Raw genomic sequence first — 20,267 nt, 5'->3', positions numbered from 1 at the left:
TGCAGGACTCTGTGCCCCCCCTCCCAAAGTGCTCTGGGACTCTGGTCCTTTCCCTCCTCAAAACCCCTGCACTGATGCTCCGGGACACCCCAAATGGCTCCCAGACCCCGTCGCCTGCACCCCAAAGCCCCGTGGTCCATCCCAGCCCCTCGCCCTCCCTGTCCCTCGCTCATCCATCCCACCCTCCCCAGCCCTGACCCAGCAGCAGCCGGGCGCCCACACGGATGATGCAGCAGGATCCGGCCCCTGGAGCCCATCACCCCGCGTCAGGGCTGGCAGGAGCAGGCTGCCGCTTAGAAGTTTTCTTTGAAGAAGCGGAAACCGAAGCGCTCGCAGTGCGCCCTGATGACCTTGGCAAGCGCCGGCGAGCCGCAGAAGAAGACCTGGACTTTCCCTTTCTTCTCCTCCGCCACCTTCCCAAAGACCTGGGGCACAGGCGAGAGGAGCAGAGGAGGTGGGGGGGCAGTTGGTCCCACCCCAGGGATGGCCGGATCCCTTTGGCAGCCGCTGCCCAGCACAGCTCAGCATCCCCAGCACTCGCTTTCCCGTGGCAGGGTGAATATTCTCTGCACCTGGACATCCCTGTGCATCCTCCTGCTCCAAAATGGGGCTCTCCTGTGGTGTCCCCCCAAGGAGCGGGTTCGGGGATTATGGTTCCCTTTGCCCGAGGATGATTTTGGCAGCGGGATGGGTCCAGCCCTCACCTTGCTCCAGTCGGGGCGGCCGGGCTGGGTCCTGGTGCGCAGCCCCGTGATCGAGTCCCTCTGCTCCTGGGTGGCCAGCAGGTCCAGGGCCAGCTGCAGCCCCACGCCCTTCATGTCGTTCTTGCCCAGGGCCGATGTCATGTACATGTGCATCTCCAAAAACCGCCCTGGGCGTTCGAGAGGAGCCCGGCTGCGGTCGGGGGGGGCCCAGCCCTGCACCGTGTCCCCTCGGGTCGGGCTGGGCTGTCCCGGGGGCGATGCCAAGGACGGGGCTGGGGGCTGCACCCGCCGGTCGCCCCCTCCCCACTCACCTCCTGGCTCCTGCTCCGCCTGCTCCATTTCCAGCTTGGTCAGCAGGCTGACAAACCACTCAAAGTGCTTCTGGTCGCGGTTTATCCAGATAAAGTCAACCTGGAAGGATGCAGCAGCCTCTGCTTTGGAGCCAAATCCAGCCCCCCACCCCCAGACTGCTCGGGGATGCTCGTGGCTCTCGCCCCTGGGGCCCCGCAGCCCTCCTGGCCCTGTCCCCAGGGCAAACCTTGGTCCCACATGCCCCTCCGCCTGCTCCTACCTTCCTGAGCGTCATCTCCTCGTCCCGCAGGTCCTCGCACCATGAGTGGTGGCAGCTGGGGCAGCTCTGCTTTCGCCGGCGGTACCTGCACGGGGAGATACAGCCCTGCCTGCCCCTGCCCGCACCCTCGGACCACTGCAGGGGGACCCTGAGCACCCGTTCCTCACCAGCCCTGGTGGGCGCCCATGGGTGCAGTGGGTTTTCTGCAGCAGAAATGCCCACGGGGAAGCCTGAGACCAAGGAAGGACCCAGCTGTGGGTCTGGTGGCCACGTCTTACAAGTCACAGTATCACAGAATCACAGAGCAGCTGGGGTTGTAGATCCCCCAGCCCAGCGCTGCTCACGCAGGGTCACCAGAGCAGGTCACACAGGTCGGTCCAAGTGGTTTGAATGTCTCCGTAGGAGGACACCCCACACCCGCTCTGGGCAGCCTGGGCCAGGCTCTGGCACCTCAAAGTACAGAAGTTTCTCCCCACGTTCAGATGGACCCTCCCATGTCTCAGTCTGTGCCCGTTGCCCCTCACCCTGGCGTTGGGCACCGCTGAGCAGAGTCTGGTCCATGCTCTGACACCCACCCTGAGATATTGATCCCATTGATCAGATCCCTCTCAGCTTCTCATGTCCAGCTGAACAGCATCAGCTCTCTCAGTCCAAGTTAGGTTGGAATTGAGGAGGACCCGTGACGGGTGCTGCCGATGCTGCTTGTCTCACAGGGAGAAGCGTTGGAGGATGGCTCTGCCATGGCGTGTGTCATGTCTTGCGCCTCCCAAAACCACCTCGGAGCTCGGCCTGGGGCTCGGCCCGAGCTGCTGCCGCGGCACCGACCTGTACATGATGCTCTGCAGGATGGAGGCGAAGGGGGTGATGCCGATGCCGGCGCCGATGAGGACGGCGTGTTCCGAGGTGAAGATCCGCCGTGTCGGGGTCCCGTAGGGTCCGTCAACGTAGCACTGGGAGAGACAAGGAATGGGGAGAATTCCAGCAGCCCGTGGGCGTTGGAACCACTGCTGGGCTGCAGATGGGAGCAGGGTAAGCGTGCGGAATTCGGGGTCTTTTACGGGAGTTTTATGGGAGCAGAGGAAAGCAGGGCTGGGCAGGGGCACCAAACCCCCCATAACACAGGGTTTGCAACAGCCCCAGGAGGGAGCACCCGTGCACGAGGACACACGTGTGGGGTGGTCGGACACACATGTGGCATGACCAGGACGCACGTGTGGGGTGACCAGGACGCACATGTGGGGTGACCAGGACGCACGTGTGGGGTGACCAGGACGCACGTGTGGGGTGACCAGGACGCACATGTGGGGTGACCGGGGTTGGGGAAGGACCAGGACGTCCCTCACCTTGACACTGCAGAGCCGATGGGTCTCACCCAGCCCAGCCCAGCCCTGCAAGGTAAAGAGAGCAGCGACCATCTCCTCCCCAGCCCATCCCCTCCATAACAGCCAATGCTGACGCTGCTTGTTCCCTGGGTTTGCTTTTCGGGTGGTTTTTTTCCAGCTGGGTTTATCCGGGTTGCACGTTCCCTTGGTCAGACCCAGGGTGATGCTCGAGCCAAGTCCAGCGCTTTGGTGGGACCCCCACCAATGTCCAACAGCAGGAACGTGCCACCTGATGACATTATCTGGATGGTAATTGGTTTGAGTATTGATTTAGAAGGCAATTACCTCCCAGTTTGTGTGGGAATTTGGACGAGGAAGAGGTTTGCAGTGAGGGTGGTGGCCCAGGCATGGGGAACCTCTGCTCCCCAGGGGACAGATAAGAGCAAAAGAGGGACAGGGAGAGAAACCGATTAAAACCGGCGCATGTAAATTCGTTCTTTGCAAGGGCTGCTCCTTCAGCCCTGGCAGAATCAATATCCTGAGAGCTTCTCATTTTGGGGGATAAAAGCTGCTAAGGGTGGCTCTGAGCGTCCAGGCTTTGCCATGATTTATGTCCCAGAAGTTTCTTTTTAAAAGAGCTTTTTAATGAGTTTTGGGCGTTTGGGACGCGATGCTTCCCTGCGGCTCTCCAGCCTGCTCCTCTGGCGGCTGCTGTGAGAGCACAGATCCCCCTCCGCTCCCCGCAGGCGCCGGGGGTCTGGGGTGGGACACGGGGCTCACCCCCCACACCGGCGGGTCCTCCTGTCCCGGGGCAGCGCCGGTGGCTCTGTACGATGTCAGACGAACGGCTCCGTCCCCGCCGGTGGCCACTGAACCCCCTTCCGAGCTGCAGACACCTCCCTGGAAGCCAAAGGCCGAGGGCCGTGATGCTCATGGGCATTTGCTGCCCCATCCCTCAGGGTCACCAGTCTCGGGTGGGATGCGAAACCCCCCGAGGTGGCACAAGGACCTTGCAGGGGGGACACACCAGGAGTGACACCCCACAGCTGGAAAGTGGGGTGACCCCAGCGGAGCCGCTCTGCAGAGCACAGCCAGCCCGGACCCGGCCTCGCTGCTTGCAGTTTTTGGAACTTAATGGGGACAGAACAGCTGGCAGAGCCCTCCACACATGCCAGACAGGGACGTCAGCTTGAGAAGCCCAGGGGCACATTGGGGGCTCCTCGGCTCGGCAAAGCCACCTCCTCACAACCATCATCACTTTTGAAAGGAGCTTGGAGCCAGGGGGGGTCGGGCTCTGCTCCCCAGGAACAAGCGCCAGGACCAGAGGAAACGGCCTCAAGTTGCGCCAGGGGAGGTTGAGGTTGGATCTGGGGAACAATTTCTTCCCCCAAGGGCTGTGGGGCATTGGAACAGGCTGCCCAGGGCAGTGCTGGAGTCACCATCCCTGGAGGGGTTGGACAGACGGACATGAGGTTCTCAGGACATGGGGCAGTGCCTGGGGTGGGTTATGGTTGGACTCAGTGATCTTGAGGGGCTTTTCCAACCAAAATGATTCTGATTCATCCCAGGGCAGCTGCTGCGGCACACGGTCCAGGGCCAGTGATGAGGGATGGAGAGGAATGGGCAGGGATGGAGAGGGATGGTCAGGGATGGGCAGGGATGGTCAGGGATGCTCTGTCCCCTGGGCACAGAGCAGCCGCCCCTTTGCTCTGCAGTATGAGGCTGCAGGTGGTGAAATCATGTCAGGAACAATAAAAAAGTGGATTTTGAAGGCTACAGGGGGTCTCTAGGGGCTGCTGCCCATCCCGTGCTGTGCCCTCTCGCAGGTTCCTGCGCCATGACCGTGGCCGAGGATGCCGAGTGGCTGCGGTGGGTGATGAGGGGACATGGGGCAGTGCCAGGGGTGGGGGAACGGTTGGACTCAGTGCTCTTGAGGGTCTCTTGCAACCAAAATGATTCTATGTTCTCTATGTTCTATGATTTTATCATCTGCCAACCAGCAACATTTTAAGGTCCAACCTCTGCGTTTGCCAAAAGCTGAGCCCGGTCCTCACCAACCTGTGTCCAGCACCGGCTTCTCTTCTCCCTCAGGCTCCTGCTGAGCGGTTTCAGCTCTGGGCTGGGCAATTCGGGCTGCTGGAAATATTCATACAGCTTGTTGGTCCACTGGCCCAGCGACCTGACGTGCAGCCAGAGGGTCTCTGCGGGATGGAGCAGAGCAGCAGGTGAGCATCCTGCACAGCACGATCCACGTACCGCACAGCTTCATCCCCGAGCAACAAGCAGCAATCCCACTGCCGTCCTCCACATCAGCGCCGGGCTCGCAGCAGGGGATGGGTTTGCTCCAGGAGCTGGGTGAAGCCCAAAGCCCGAAACTTGGGAACACGTGGAGCTGGGGACAGGCTGAGAGAGTTGGGGTGTTCAGCCTGGAGAAGAGAAGCTCTGGGTAGACCTTAGTGGGCATTTCTGTACTTAAAAAGGGCCGATAAGAAAGATGGGGACAGACTTTTGAGCAGGGCCTGTTGCGATAGGGCAAGGGGTGATGGGTTAAACTAAAGGAGGGAGATTGAGGCTGGACACGAGGAAGAAATTGTTGCCCCTGAGGGTGGTGAGAGCCTGGCCCAGGTTCCCAGAGAGGTGGTGGCTGAACCATCCCTGGAGACATCCCAGGCCAGGCTGGACGGGGCTCTGAGCAACCTGAGCTGGTGCAGATGTCCCTGCTCGTGGCAGGGGGGGCACTGGGGGGGCTGGGGAGGGTCCTCCAACCCAAACCATCCTGTGATTCAACAATTCTGTGATCATCTCAGTGATGCAAAACAACCCGGCAATAAAAACTAAGCCAAGGTTTGGCGCTCACCTTGCTGCTCGGGCGCGCTGCTGATGGTGAAGGGATGCCACTCGTAGGTGGCGATGGCTGGGATGTTCAGGTAGACAAAGTCTCCAGGCTTGTAGTGGAAGAACTGGGGTCTCTCGATGACGAGGTGGGTGACCTGGAGGAAAAGGAGGAGCAGGAAAGCTGGGAGCATCCAGCCAACACAGCACGCTGGCCTGTCTCTGCTGGGGTGGGTGCCCTGCAGCCCAGGGGCACCCATGTGTGCCTCCCATTTCAAACAGCGGCCACAACGAGATGGACTTACAGCTTGGACCTGAAAAAGGGGGTTGTTCTATTCACTGCCCAGTTTTGGTGTCAAACAAAAATCTCAGGGCTGGCCTCGAACAACAGTTTTTTTGAAGAAACTTAAGAGTTAAAGCCATTTAGTCTCCAGTTGTCCTGTGAGTTTAGATTTTTTTAAATTGAAAAATAGGTAAAAATTCTAAATGAAAAAAATAGTGGCTTGAAAACAAAGGAATTACTTTTACGTCTTACTGCAAACATTCACCAGTGCAGCTTGCAGCAACCCCAACCTGCATATTTTCCGGGTAAGCTACTAATTGCCCCCTATCCCTCCCCCTTCCAGCTCACTGTGCAAACTGTCACCCCCCCATGTCCCACCATCCCTCCTTTTCCCCTGCAACAACCAACCATCGCAGTCACTGGCAAAGTGCTTTTCCCCAAATTATGAACCCCTTTGCAGATATTACAGGTATTTCTGCAGCACAGAGACCTTGGAGGGGAGCAGGTTGACTTCCACGATGCGCAGCCCCCCCGTGCGCCGCCCGGCCAAACCAACCACCTTCTCCAGCACGAAGAGGCAACCGGGAACTGCAAACCACTTCCAGAAGTGGGGGCCGTGGAGGATGAGGAGGGTCCAGACCAAGATGTAGGAGAGGTGGGTCCAGTAGAAGAGCTGTGGGCAGGGAGCGAGGGGCACAGCGGGGGCTGAGCGTGAAAAAAAGGTGGCGGAACCAAATGGTGCTTCATCGTGGGGCTGTGCCGGGGCATGGGATGAGAGGAAATGGCCTCGAGTTGCGCCAGGGGAGGTTGAGGTTGGATCTTGGAACAATTTCTTCCCCAAAGGGCTGTGGGGCATTGGAACAGGCTGCCCAGGGCAGTGCTGGAGTCACCATCCCTGGAGGGGTTGGACAGACGGACATGAGGTTCTCAGGACATGGGGCAGTGCCAGGGATGAGGGAACAGTGGGACTCAGTGGCCTTGAGGGTCTCTTCCAACAGAAATGATTTGATGATTCTATCCCCATGCGCAAAGGCAGCCCAAATGATGGAGAAAAGCAGGAAAACCCCAAAACTGAGGAGTGTGGGGGTATCCAAGGGAAGGATGGGGGGCATCGCAGCAGCTCAGGAGCTCCCGCGACCCATGGGGCAGTACCTGGACGGGCACCCACCCACCGGAGCCTCACAGAACCGCGCACCGCAGGGTTTCCAGGGCTCTCGGGACCGCGGCGGGACCCACCTGGAAGTGGCCGCTCCGGCGGACGCAGGGGCAGGAGAAGGTGACCATGGTGACCAGCAGCCCCTGCAGCGCCAGCCCCGTCTGCGCCGCCGTGTCCCCCAGGCCCCCCGCGCCGGGACGGGGGGACAACAGGTACTCGGCGAGGACATCGCGCCCATCCTGCCGCGCCAGCCTGCCTGGGGACACCGCGCTGGGGACAGGGCACCCGCAGCACCCACCCAGAGCTCTGCTACACTCACCCAACTGCTGCAAATCATCTCTCTTTTAACTAAGAAGCACCCAAGTGCTTTACTTGGACGTTTTTGCAAAATTTTTGTTTGGGCATTTTGCAAAATGCAACATTCCTCCTCTCTGAAGCCTGTTCGGGGGCTCAGCATTATTGCAAGGGAGGTGTTTTGTGCAAGGGCGGGTGGTGCCAGCAGACGTGCTCCCCCCAAGTGCTGCTCATGGCCCCAAGCTGGGGGTGCAGATCCATGGGGTGCAGGGCTGTGGGGTGCAGACCCCACTCAGGAGCTGCGTGGGGACAGCAAGAGCCCTTTGCTGCCTGGCTGGGGAGCCACTAGAGGGGGATCACAGCCAGTGCACAGACTGTGCGGCACCGCACGCCTCCTCCGGCTGCCTGCACCCTGCCTGCACCCTGCCTGCACCCTGCCTGCACCCTGCCTGCAGCCTCTCAGCCCCCCTTGGCCATGTGCGTCCCCTCTCCAGGCCTTGCACCACCCTCCCTGGGACTTGTGCACCCCCCCCAGGACATGTGCATCCCCTCCACGGAGCATGGGCATCCCTTCCTTGGGACATCTGCATCCCTTCCCTGGGACATCTGCATCCCTCCCCGGACATGAGCATCCCCTCCCTAGGACATCTGCATTCCTCCAGGATATCCGCATCCCTCTGGGACATGAGCGTCCCCTCCCTGGGACATCTACATCCCATCCATGGAGCATCTGCATCCCCCTGGAACACGAGCATCCCCTCTTGGGGCTCAGTCCAGACCCCTGCAGCTTTTCCTCAGCACAGCGCAGGTGCTGCCCCCGGCACCGAGGGGCATTTCCCACTTTAGCAGCAGGACTGGAAGGCGGGACCCACCACAGGGTTAAGGGGGCTGGTTGCCCAAGATCCCCCCATTGCAGCCTAAGGGCCCCGCCACCCCAGAGCTGGTACTCACTGAAGTTGGCGACGTGGGCGCCCGTGTGAGCGGCTGCCAGCGCCAGCACCACGTACCCCACCAGCTGGTGGAATGCAACGTGCTGGTCCAGCGGCAAAACCTCAGCAACTGGGGTGGTTCGCAGCCAGGTCAGGCACCTCCGCAGCATCAGCACCTCCGGGAGAGGGGCAGTTGGAGATGTTGGGGGGCAATTTGAGATGCTGGGGGGCAACTGGAGGTGCTGGGGGCTCAGCCAGGGGCTGGTCCCCTGGGGCTCCAGAGCCACCAATACAGGGTGTCAGCCTGGAGAGCACCCAGGGGCAGAAACCAAGGACCCATCTGCAGGATGCGATGACTTCTCTTGTCCCAGGGAGCTCACAACCTCCCTAACCCAGCATTTATATTTCATTATTTAGAGGACACAGCCTGGTCCCACAACTGCAGAAGTTCACGGGCTCCGTCACTGCCCTCCACAGAGCCCCCAGCACAGGGAGAAAGTCATGGTGTAAATGTGACTGTAAATAGCCCCAGTAACCATCACCCTGCACCCACCTTGAGCTCAGCACCCCCCGGGACCCCCACTCACTGCGAGGAAGGCGCAGTTGAAGTTCAGGCACTGCCCGCAGCCCCGGGCCACCGCCAGCCACCCGCCGAGGCCAGCGTGACGGAGGGCGGCCAGGGCGAAGAGCAGGAGGTTGAGGCCGATGTAGCCCCCCAGGAAGGCGACTGTGCTGCGGTGGTTGTGCCAGTACAGCCGGGTCAGGTACCGCGGGCGGCCGCTCCTCTGGGCAGGCGGCGGGGGCTGCAGCCAACTCGCTGCGCTGGGAGCAAAGGCACCGGGGACGGGGAGCTGGGGCGGTTCTGCACCCAGGTGGGCACCCAGCTCTGCGTCTGAGCCCTGCACCCAGCCCAGCATCACCCCTGCACCCAGCCCAGCATCACCCCTGCACCCAGCCCAGCATCACCCCTGCACCCAGCCCAGCATCATCCCTGCACCCAACTCTGCGTCTGAGCCCTGCACCCAGCCCAGCATCACCCCTGCACCCAGCCCAGCATCACCCCTGCACCCAGCCCAGCATCACCCCTGCACCCAGCCCAGCATCACCCCTGCACCCAGCCCAGCATCACCCCTGCACCCAGCCCAGCATCACCCCTGCACCCAGCCCAGCATCACCCCTGCACCCAGCCCAGCATCATCCCTGTACCCAGCCCAGCATCACCCCTGCACCCAGCCCAGCATCACCCCTGCACCCAGCCCAGCATCACCCCTGCACCCAGCCCAGCATCATCCCTGCACCCAGCCCAGCATCACCCCTGCACCCAGCCCAGCATCACCCCTGCACCCAGCCCAGCATCATCCCTGCACCCACCCCAGCACCATCCCAACTCTATCCCTGCACCATCCTTTCACCCATCCCAACTCCATCCCTGCACTCATCCCAGCACCTCTACCTGCATCCCAGCCCAGTACCTCGCTTGGCACCAGAAGCTGCCTGGGTTGCTCCCAGTGCTGGTCAAGCACCTCAGGATTTGGGCACCCCATGAGAGCACAAATCCCATTTTTTTTCCTCCATGCAGGAGGGAAAAGGTGCTCACAGGGAACCCGCAGCCCTGGGTGCTGCCGGAGGGACCCGCTGCAGCAGGTACCTGATGCTCAGGTTCTCCATGACTCCTGGGAAAGCCTCCAGCTCCTGGCGGAGCTCCTCGAAGGTGATGGAGCCGCTGCGGTCCTTGTCGGCGGCCTCGAAGAGGGCGCGGGTGAGGTCTGCCAGGCGCGGCTCGGGCAGGGCCAGCGCGCTCTCCCGCAGGCACCAGCGCAGCACCAGCCGCAGCTCCTCGGGATCGATGGAGCCGCTGCCTGCGCGGGGACCGGGCTCAGGGCAGGGACCTCAGAGTGCCCTGGAACCCCGCGGGTTTACCGTCATCTTGCACCCTTAATGCAGAAACCACCTCCCTTTAATCCAGAGTTCGCCTCCCTTTAATCCAGAAACCGCCTCCCTTTCTCCCATGCAGGCTCCTTGGGAGGAAACTGTGCCTGGCCAGAGCAAGTCTGTGCCATTTCTCATAAACCAGCTGGTTTTAAATAAAAAGGCTACCTAATCGGCAGTTTACCTACAGCAGCCGTGTTGTCGCTCGTCTGGCAGAGTTTGGCGCTAGCAAAGTGATGCTGACACACTTAGCTTATTGAGGCTTGGACTAGACGAGCTTTGAAAGTCCCTTCCAACCCAAACTGTTCTGTGATTTTATGACCCAGCAACCAGGTAGGAGAGCAAACTGGAGAGGTGAGAGGCTCGGCTTGCAGTTCTTTGGCCAGCATTTAGTGCCCAAGCAGGTAAGAGCAGGAAAAGCAGCTCACGAGCTGGTGCAGATGTCCCTGCTCATGGCAGGGGGGGCACTGCGGGAGCTGGGAAGGGCCCTTCAACCCAAACCGTTCTATGATTCTATGCTTTTGTTATTTCCAGCTTTCCCAGGTGATGTAGGAAGAAGAGACCATGCTGGGATTCACAGATATCAGTGGGACGGAGAGTTGATTTGCGAGCAGAGCAGAGGCTGCTCCTCTCCATGGCCGAGGGTGAAAGCCAGTTGTGGGAAATCCTGCCGTGCAGCCAGTTTCATTGCTGGCTTTCAGATGGATTTTTGGTGGTTTCACCACAGGACGAAGGCAGCAGTGTTATGCCGGAGAGACTTTCACCTTTAGTGAAGATCCAGCAGCAAAGACCAACCTACACCATTAGCAAGCTGTGCTCAACCGCAGCGGTGCCACCAGCACCGAAGGGCGATGCCCACGCTGGGATGCTCAGAGGAGAGCTGTGCTGCCCCCAAAATCACAACTCAGTTCAAAAAAACCACAAATTAATCTCGTTTTCACCGTCTCACCATCCACGTCGTACACTTTGAAGAGGAATCTCAGCTTGTCCGTCTCATTCCCGTGGACGAGCAGACCCAGGGCTTTCAGCAGCTCGTCCAGACTGATGGTCCCGCTCCCGTCCGTGTCGAACAGCGCGAAGAACCTCTCGGCGAAGAAGGACTGCGGGAGGAGGACAAACGCTCTCACGTGGCCGGCCAAATCCCGATGCTACAACCACAGCTGCCACCACCAGCAATGGGAATCGCTCGGCCTTGGGAGGGGAGATGCCCGGGGAGGGAGGGAGCCCTGGGGACAGACGGGGACAGGGGATGGATGGGGTGGCAGGCGGCTGGGAGAGAATATTCAAGCGTGTTCAGAGACAGACTGTGGATATCCGGTCGATTTTGCACTGCAGAAGGTTAATCCGTGTTTTCCACTCTTGCTTGCTGCAGAGTGCTGTGAGGTTTCTCTTTCACATCATCACATAATTCTGGTTTTAAGCTTAATTTTCTCTAAGAGACCACAGCTCGGTGTCCGGCTGCCGGTGCTGCCTGGAGGAAGGGACCCCGTGCCAGCGCCCACCTCCTTCACTTGCAGAGCAGTTTTGAACTCTTCCAAGTCGATCTCTTTGTCCTTCCCCGCGATGCTCCCGAACTGCTTTGTCACCCACCGCAGCCACTCGGCATCCTCGGCCGCGCTCATGGCGCAGGAACCTGCGAGAGGGCACAGCACGGGATGGGCAGCAGCCCCTAGAGACCCCCTGTAGCCTTCAAAATCCACTTTTTTACTGTTCCTGACATGATTTCACCACCTGCAGCCTCATACTGCAGAGCAAAGGGGCGGCTGCTCTGTGCCCAGGGGACAGAGCATCCCTGACCATCCCTGCCCATCCCTGACCATCCCTCTCCATCCCTGACCATCCCTCTCCATCCCTGACCATCCCTCTCCATCCCTGCCCATTCCTCACCATCCCTCATCACTGGCCCTGGACCGTGTGCCGCAGCAGCTGCCCTGGGATGAATCAGAATCATTTTGGTTGGAAAAGCCCCTCAAGATCACTGAGTCCAACCATAACCCAGCCCAGGCACTGCCCCATGTGCTGAGAACCTCATGTCCGTCTGTCCAACCCCTCCAGGGATGGTGACTCCAGCACTGCCCTGGGCAGCCTGTTCCAATGCCCCACAGCCCTTGGGGGAAGAAATTGTTCCAAGATCCAACCTCAACCTCCCCTGGCACAACTTGAGGCCGTTTCCTCTGGTCCTGGCGCTTGTTCCTGGGGAGCAGAGCCCGACCCCCCCTGGCTCCAAGCTCCTTTCAGGCAGGTCAGAGATCAGAAGGTCTCCCCTCAGCTCCTGTTCCCCAGCTGAACCCCCAGCTCCCTCAGCCGCTCCCATCACCCTTGTGCTCCAGCCCCTCACCAGCTCCGTTCCCTTCTCTCAACTCGCTCCAGCACCTCAAGGCCTTTCTTGGCGTGAGGGCCCAGAACTGCCCCCAGATTTGCGGTTTGGCCTCCCCATTCCCAGCACCGGGGGATGATGTGGCTGTTTGAGCCACCCCCTGCCTGCACCCCGTGTGAGACTCTGGGTTGTGTTTATGGAGCCGAATTACCAAGCACCAGCACACAAGTTGATACTAAGAAGAGTGAATGCATTTGCCAGGCTGCTCTGCAGCTCGTCTGTCGGGTTAACTGGGTACATCAGGTGCTTTAATCACCCATCAGACACCACAATGTGTTTCAGTGTTCCCTCGGTGAGGCTGAGCTGCTTGTTACACCCACACCTTAATCCCAGGAGTTCTCCAGCTTTTCCGAGCCTCATTTTACGGACTGAACTGTTCCCAAACCCCTTCAGCTCCCAGCAACAGGAGGTGCCGCTCCGCTGTCCAGAGGGGTGGCAGCAGCAAGATACTCTGGGCTTTCCCTTTGCAAACAAAAATGGAGCAGGGAGGTGGGAAACTTTGATCCCTGGAGGCACTTGGCTGTCTCTCCCCTTCCCTCTCCTCTCCTCTCCTGCTGCTCCTCAGCCCCGTCCCTTCGGTCCCTGCACCCCATCCCTTCGGTCCCTGCGTCCCCGTCCCTTCGGTCCCTGCACCCCGTCCCTTCGGTCCCTGCATCCCCGTCCCTTCGGTCCCTGCACCCCGTCCCTTCGGTCCCTGCACCCCCGTCCCTTCGGTCCCTGCACCCCGTCCCTTCGGTCCCTGCATCCCGTCCCTTCGGTCCCTGTGTCCCCATCCCTTCGGTCCCTGCACCCTCGTCCCTTCGGTCCCTGCATCCCCGTCCCTTCGGTCCCTGCACCCCCGTCCCTTCGGTCCCTGTGTCCCCATCCCTTCGGTCCCTGCACCCTCGTCCCTTCGGTCCCTGTGTCCCCATCCCTTCGGTCCCTGCACCCCCGTCCCTTCGGTCCCTGCATCCCCGTCCCTTCGGTCCCTGCACCCCATCCCTTCGGTCCCTGCATCCCCGTCCCTTCGGTCTCCGCATCCCTGTCCCTTCGGTCCCTGTGTCCCTGTCCCACTCCCCTTCTCCACATCTCCCACGATTCTGTCAGCAGCTTTGCCAACAGAGCCCAAAATTACCATCGGCTCTCATTATCTTGGGAAATGAAGAGAAAAATCAACGAGGCTTTTTACAAGGGAACCAGCCTGTGCCGTGTTTCCCCGACTCCCTTCGCTTCACCTGCTCAAACGGCTCCTGTGGGACGTAAACCGGGGGTCTCGGCAGAGGGACACACTGTTCCCAGGGAGAATGGGCAGGATAGAGCAATTTTGGGCAAAACAGCTGGAAACAAGGCACGAACTTCTGCTCACTCCTGAGCCCCGTCCCGCTTCACACCAGGTTTAATTTATCATCTCTCCTGTTTCACCATCGCATGCAGCTTTGTCACCAGGTCTGTCGCTGCAGCCCGGTTATGCCATCGCCGCATAATATTTAAAACACAGCTGATCGCAGCTGCTGGATGTTATTCTTTTAATTCCCTTCATTTTGTATTTCTTGCACGGTTAAGCAGCGTAACCTTGGGAAGCGCTCGCTGCCAAACCCAAAGGCCCCGTGTTCAGCCGGCGCTTCCATCCCTATTTACCGGCCGCCAGGAACACATGGGGAAGTGTCTTTTCCATACTGCCACCTTTATTCCTCGCTGAACAAACCCAACTTGTGCGGCACTAAGCTGCGACTAAATGGGGGAGGAGGTTGCCATGGGGATGTCAGAACCAGAAACCAGGTAGTAAAACATTTCTGCTTTACTCCGGCTGGTGTCACAGCTGCTCCAGGCACAAAACAAGCAGGGAGGCGGTTTGTACACTAAGCGGCAGAATTTCGCTTCCTCGCCAGAGCCCGAGGGACCTTTTCCCTCCAGAGTCGGTATCACGATGGAAAAATATCGGGAAATTCAAAACTCGTCAGGCAGAAAAGCATCGCCTTGGGTCACGACTGCGTCGCTCCTCACCCAAGGGCTTATTTCTCCACCCACAATCAGGCTTTGGTTTGAAAAGATGCTGAAACACTATTGCCCGAAAGAGATTTTAAGAAAGTGCACAAAAATAGGTATAACTATTTTAATCCAACTCACAGCTGAGAAATAGGTGCTGTAGACACTGCAAACCAGTTTCAAGGGGGTTATTCTCCCTTTTTCCCAGCGCAGCCGTATTTTTTCTTGACTGTATTTCACCCAAAGTTGCAGTTTTCCCTCCTGGGATCCAGCAGGAGCTGAGCACAGATTCTGAACTGAGCTGCAAACCTGCCAATTCACAATCCAGATAAATTCACTTTAAAAGTGTGGCAATCCAAGGTCATGAAACCATTTACTAGGGAGAGAGTAAAATATAAATCATCTTCAGGCACGTGCTGGATCCTGCAGACACAAACCCCTTTATCCTCGGATTTCGCCTATACAACCACACTGTAAATATCTAAAATAAAAGAGAGCTCCAATTTGCTAATATGACTTAATAAATTGTGGTCAGGCTGCTACAAAAAGAACATAATAAATTATAACAAGACACCGGACATCGCGCAGGGTGGGATGTGGATTATTTACTCCCATTGGAGCTGGGGGAGGTACCAGCACAAGTCGGTTTTATTGCAGTTCTTGTCTTAAATTCCTCATATAAGTTTAGGAAAATAAGCTGGGGGAGTCAAGCTCTCAAAAACGCCCTTGTTTTCTCTGCCAGCAGAGATTCCCCTCTCGGAGATGACCGCAAACCCAGAATTTCTGCCTGGCACAGGAATGTGTTACATGAAGGTGACCCAAGCCGTGCGAGTTAAAGACAAGGACCAGTTCTACAAAAGCCTAAAGCGGAGCCCAGCACAGGCTGTTTCCCTTTAAATCGCTAATTACAGCTACTTTCTAGAGTCTAATTAAACACCTGTAGAACTTTACAGGATGGTGCCTCAACTGCCTGCCGCTCCAGGACCAAAATCAAATGTACGAACACATTTAATGTGCTGAGAATGAACAGAACACCCAGGGACAAGCAGATAACACCTGGGCAGGCAGGAGGGAGGCTCAAAGCCGCTTAACGAAGAGGCCGTAATTAGCGCAGACAAGGAACATCCCGGTGATGCTGCTGAGCAAGAATTTAGGCGAGAAGCGACTCAGTCACTCGTTCCAAGGCAACATCCCGTGGATGGAGCAACGTCCCCACAACACAAATTTTAATGCCCCAAAGCAGGAGTTTGCTAAGAAGGGCCCGACTTTTAGTATTTATCAGAAATCTCCATTTCCAAACGAGCCCGGTTTTCACAGGATCCGCCTCGTGATTTCGGGGTGTTTGGTAATGCCCTGAAGTTCTTCAACCTCATCCCAGGGGCACGTTTGATTATAGTATTAAAACCTGCACTTTGGTGGCACCTTTTGAAAGGAAGATGGGGAAAATCTATCAGTGTATTCGCTCAGTGCTGAGTTCCAGCCAAAGACAGACAAAAAAGAAATACGTACAGACACGGGAAAAATGAAATATTTACAAATTTAGAATTAGATTTGAGAAACTAATATCCTTTAAATGAAGAGTAATTTTTAGATATATTAAGTCCTATCCAAACGTTTCTGAGGAAGTAAAATCTAAATAATTGCTGACCAGGACAACTTAGTGTTTGTTTCATGGTAAAAATACGCACAAAATCACCACGATTGAAGTGCTATGCTATTTTGCTTTTCTCAGAACTAAGATAAACGTACTTTATCACTTTATGATTCCACAAACCATAATCTATAATGGATAATTTACATACTCAAACTAAGCACAATTAATATAAAATTACAACTGGACAATATGTATCAATGTAAAGAATTTTCCTCAAAATATTTTCTTTGAAAAACCTCCAAACAATCAAGCTGATCTTGTATTTACCAACTCTCAGCGTATTTGCTCTACGGCACAAATTTATGCATATATTAACAAATGATGCAACCATCACCTACAAACATCTAAGTCTGCTCAGGTTTATACAAATGTTTCTACAAAGCAGAAAAGTTAAAGATGTTTAAATTATACAAAAAGTGGCAAAAGATTACAATGCTTTGAAGAACACCCTGCTGCAACATTAATACTTAAACTCACCTGAAGTCAAATATTTGATAACGCTTTTATTCTCGGTTTTTTTGAAGCTCTTCGGTTCGCTGTGGATTCCAATCCAGATGATTTAACCTTAATTGATGGTACCAGAGCCATGCCCCCTTTTAAAGATTTACACCGAGTCAGCCCTGGTAAAGCTTTTCATGTCAAATTAAAAAGGATTTAACGGAACCAATTAAGGAGCATCTGGTTGCGACATTTCCATCATTACCTGGTTATTTCTGAAGGACTTGGAAAGTGGCTTATGGGTCCTCGTCTAAACACTCTGCAAACCAGCAGCGAGCACGTGGCTCCTCAGATGCACAAAATCAATTTATTCACCGCGGAGCTTGTTTCCATTTCTGCATCCAAACCCCGCGAACTCACAAGAGACTCTTTCCTCGGGTCCTGCAGAAATTCTTACAAACGATTTATTCCCGTCGATGGGCGCGAGTCCAAGCGCGTTACGGCCACAAACCTCTGCCACAAGTTGTGCTCCCGCATAATAAGGGTGGTGTGTTTGCTATAAAATACCTCTCTTCACCAAAGCACACGTATGTATCAGCCTATATGGATACAAGCAGGAGAAAATAAGGCACTTGTTCTGAAAGAACGTGACTCTCCAAAAATCCTGCACTTGATATAAACCCCGTGGTTCAGAGTATTCACTATTTGTTATTCTCCTGCCTCGGAGCTGCAGTGACCCACTGAAGGGACAGGAATTATTAACTTCCAACAAGCAACATCAGTAATAACAATAATAATAAATGAAAAATCAAAGGCGTCATCAATTTAAATAAACCACATGCTGAAAATTCATTTGTTTCTAATTAAGAATTTACGCAGCTGCTCCGCACAATCAAAAAGCCCATTTGTTTCTGCACAGTCCTAAGTGGAAAAGCAGAAGAACTCATTGCGATCGCAGACAAACGAGATTCCCGATTCCTCATCCCGGCTGCTCTCAAAACTTCCCCTCACCAGGTCCATTCTCACCCCACTGGCTCCAGTTTCCATCTCCCTTACCGAGACTCTCCATATTTATGAAACTCCGTCCCACAACAGTCAGGACCGAAACTCTGTTGCTTCCTGGGATGTTCTTTTGCTCTCTCCACATTGTATTTTTATTTATTTTTACCACTTGTATTTGCATCTATTAAAGGTCAATGGTTTAAAGCTTTTAATTTTCATTGGGCAGAAGAAAAACATGTTTTAGCAAAACATTTTTAACCAATATGCCCAATTTATGAAATAATGACTAAACTGGAAATTTAGAAATATATTTTTAAATTAAATATAAAATAAAATTGTTTTCTTTATTTGGTATTAAATTATCAAGAATGTGCACATTGTACTTCTCTGAATACAGGACTTGTATCATGGTATGAACCCATTTTTGATAGAAAAAGCACTGAAGTACATCATGGGTACTGAACTAAGACATTCAAGTGAACATATTTAGTTTAAAAATATCTCTGTGTTAAAAAAAACCCCAAACCTCTCATTTTCAGCTTTTAACCCATGCAGAAGACTACATTTCAAGAAAGAACAATATTTGACAGAAGCCTTCTAAGAATTTAACCAGAACCAAAAGAAAAGCCAAATAAACAGTAAGAAAACAGCAGCAGTCTAGTGCTCCAAAAAGCTGGCAACAAGCAGCAGAAAAATGTAAATATCGCATGGTGCTGTTTTTAAGTAGGAACATACTTTCAAATGATGAAATTTAAGTTGGAATATGTCCACAAAAAAAAAAAGGGGGGAGAAATTGTGGGAGCAAATTTATTATTGTGCCATTAGCGTAGAACTCAGAGTGTATTATAAAAATGTGAGTGACTGGAGTCGTCATCTCTTACCTGCACATGTAAAGAGTGAAATCTGGAAAAAACCACTGAGCATTACTCTTTTATTTCACTCTGGTCCAACTTATCATTGTCACATAACACATGTGCGTAAAAACAGTTAAGAATGATAAATGTTAATTACTCAGATAAATACAGTTATATCTGGCTTGGGTGGCTGACAAAACTGAAAATCGATCGTTTAAACCCCAAAGAAAGACAACGACAATATTCCAAATATTAGTATTTAACTTTTTTTATAGTGTTTTCACCATTCTTAAAAGCTAGAATATTTTTCTCAACATAACTGTCAACATATATATTTAATTGATGACAAAATCATCAAGTAGGTTAATCCAAGATCTTATTTTCCTGGTTTCAGTTTCTCTCCCAGACTGAGTGGCCGGAGGGATGGAGAGGGAAGAGCAGAGGAACCGTTACAAACATTACACAGTTGTTCTTACAAATTCTCCATTTCTTTTCTAGTGCTTGAGCTTTTGCTCCCCCGATTCCAGCCAATTCAACACGTGCTTGAAGATGCAGTTCATTTAATGCTCTCTCCATAACGTGTCCCTCATTCCCAAGGTGACTTTGTCTACAGCTTGATGTTCCACCTTCTTAGGCTTGTGCAACGTTTTCATCATTTTGCTGGTATGTTCTGGGTTTTCAAACATAATTGTTGATATTTAACATTCTTTTTTATAAACCATTCTTCCAAGATTTCGCTAAATCCATTTACTAACTGTTCAAGAGTCTTATTTTCATTTTTTGCAGCAGCAGTTTGAAATACTAAGACCAGCTCTTTTGGTGCTGTTGTCAGCTAAGTAGACTCATAAACACATAAAATACAGAAATAACTGGGTTGGTTTAGAGCGTCAAAACTGATGGTGGTGGAGATGGAGGCGGCTTTCTTGTCATTGTGACGTTTTCTAGGGGTTTTTTTTTGCTTTTTATCATATTTCCTGTAGACTTTTAACCAAAGAGCGTCAACAGTAGCATGAAGAGCGTGGTCACCGCGGAACGCAGAGCTGCTGTGTCCTGCGCGGGCACGTTTTGCGTTACGTCCTGCAGAACGTCCACGAGGCTCCTCAGGGTTTCCCCTTTAGTTACTTCTGTCCTAGAGGGAGTTGAAATGCTGCAAAAGAGCATTAAATGGCTTTTAAGTTGTGTGTCCATGCAAATATCAGAGGTACATTTGCCATGCTCACCTTGCAGTCCCATCGCAAATACACAAACTTCAGTACAAACGCACTTTCGCTAGAATATTAATAATTATCATCTTCATCTTTACAGAAAACCCATTAGTTTTGCCATACTAGATGGCGGCCCTGCTTTCTCAAACAGATGAGTAACGCAGTGGATCCTCCAGTTCACTCTGTCTCTGCAGTGAAACGGAGATTTTTCCACCCCGCTCTCGAAAGCTGCAGTTTTTATGCCCTAACGAGCATGGGGAACGTGCACGAGACACCTTCCCTAGGAGTTTATTGGTTTGAAGAAGGTCCTTAATGCTCAACGTGCAGCTGAACTGCAGATCTTTACCATGCAAAAGTTCTTACCATGGACTGCAGCACCGACCGTGGCTGCAGCCAAAATCCCCAGAGATGAGAATGGATGAGACGCCGTCATCTGTCAAACACAACAACTCCAGTCACATCAGGACTTCCTGCTCAAAGTGATAATATCCATCCCTGTATCATCGCTCTGAATTTTTTAGGTTCAAATTAAGACAAGTTACTGTAAAAAACTGGAGTGGAAGGAGACAACTTTAATCAAAACCTGCCAAGAGAGGCCTGGAAACTCAAAGTTAAAGCTACTATATTTAGTAAAGAAGCAAACGAACCAGGCCAAGAAGAAAAATCCCAGTATATTTGGGAATATATTCCTGACAATACTCACAACTCATACATTTGCTTCTCCTCTAGATGCACTATGTGGGGGAAAAGAT

At 54.1% G+C, this 20,267-nt stretch overlaps 1 protein-coding gene and 1 long non-coding RNA gene across 5 annotated transcripts in view; both read right to left on the bottom strand.

Moving 5' to 3' along the window:
* Positions 1-293: 293 nt before the first annotated feature.
* NOX5 (NADPH oxidase 5) lies at positions 294-11,642 on the bottom strand. Its single transcript, XM_065641972.1, has 15 exons — positions 11,523-11,642; positions 10,970-11,120; positions 9,740-9,950; positions 8,679-8,913; positions 8,031-8,267; positions 6,949-7,083; positions 6,203-6,385; positions 5,455-5,587; positions 4,656-4,798; positions 2,619-2,663; positions 2,101-2,225; positions 1,276-1,360; positions 1,016-1,115; positions 705-871; positions 294-425 (listed from the first exon to the last, which is right to left on the bottom strand). Exons 1-15 carry the CDS (start codon positions 11,640-11,642, stop codon positions 294-296), a joined length of 2,202 nt encoding a protein of 733 aa, XP_065498044.1.
* A 6,966-nt stretch (positions 11,643-18,608) lies between these two features.
* LOC135992768 (uncharacterized) overlaps positions 18,609-20,267 on the bottom strand; it is a 29,156-nt gene continuing 27,497 nt past the window's right edge. For all 4 annotated transcript variants that reach the window (XR_010606765.1, XR_010606766.1, XR_010606767.1 and 1 more), the window contains 2 exons: positions 19,879-19,948; positions 18,609-19,457 (listed from right to left, as the gene is read on the bottom strand). This is a non-coding gene — a long non-coding RNA (uncharacterized LOC135992768). The remainder of the gene's footprint in view (positions 19,458-19,878; positions 19,949-20,267) is intronic.

The sequence above is a fragment of the Caloenas nicobarica genome, chromosome 10 (assembly GCF_036013445.1).
Source record: "Caloenas nicobarica isolate bCalNic1 chromosome 10, bCalNic1.hap1, whole genome shotgun sequence".
Taxonomy (NCBI): Eukaryota; Metazoa; Chordata; class Aves; order Columbiformes; family Columbidae; genus Caloenas; species Caloenas nicobarica.
This window is presented reverse-complemented; position numbering and strand designations above follow the sequence as displayed.

Coding starts and splice junctions, on each gene's coding strand:
- NOX5 (XM_065641972.1), bottom strand. CDS start 11,642: ATGAGCGCGGCCGAGGATGCCGAGTGGCTGCGGTGGGTGACAAAGCAG. Junction 8,268..8,678: donor TCAACTGCGCCTTCCTCGCA/GTGAGTGGGGGT, acceptor CCTCTCCCGGAG/GTGCTGATGCTGCGGAGGTG. Junction 2,226..2,618: donor ATCGGCTCTGCAGTGTCAAG/GTGAGGGACGTC, acceptor TGTCTCTCCCAG/TGCTACGTTGACGGACCCTA.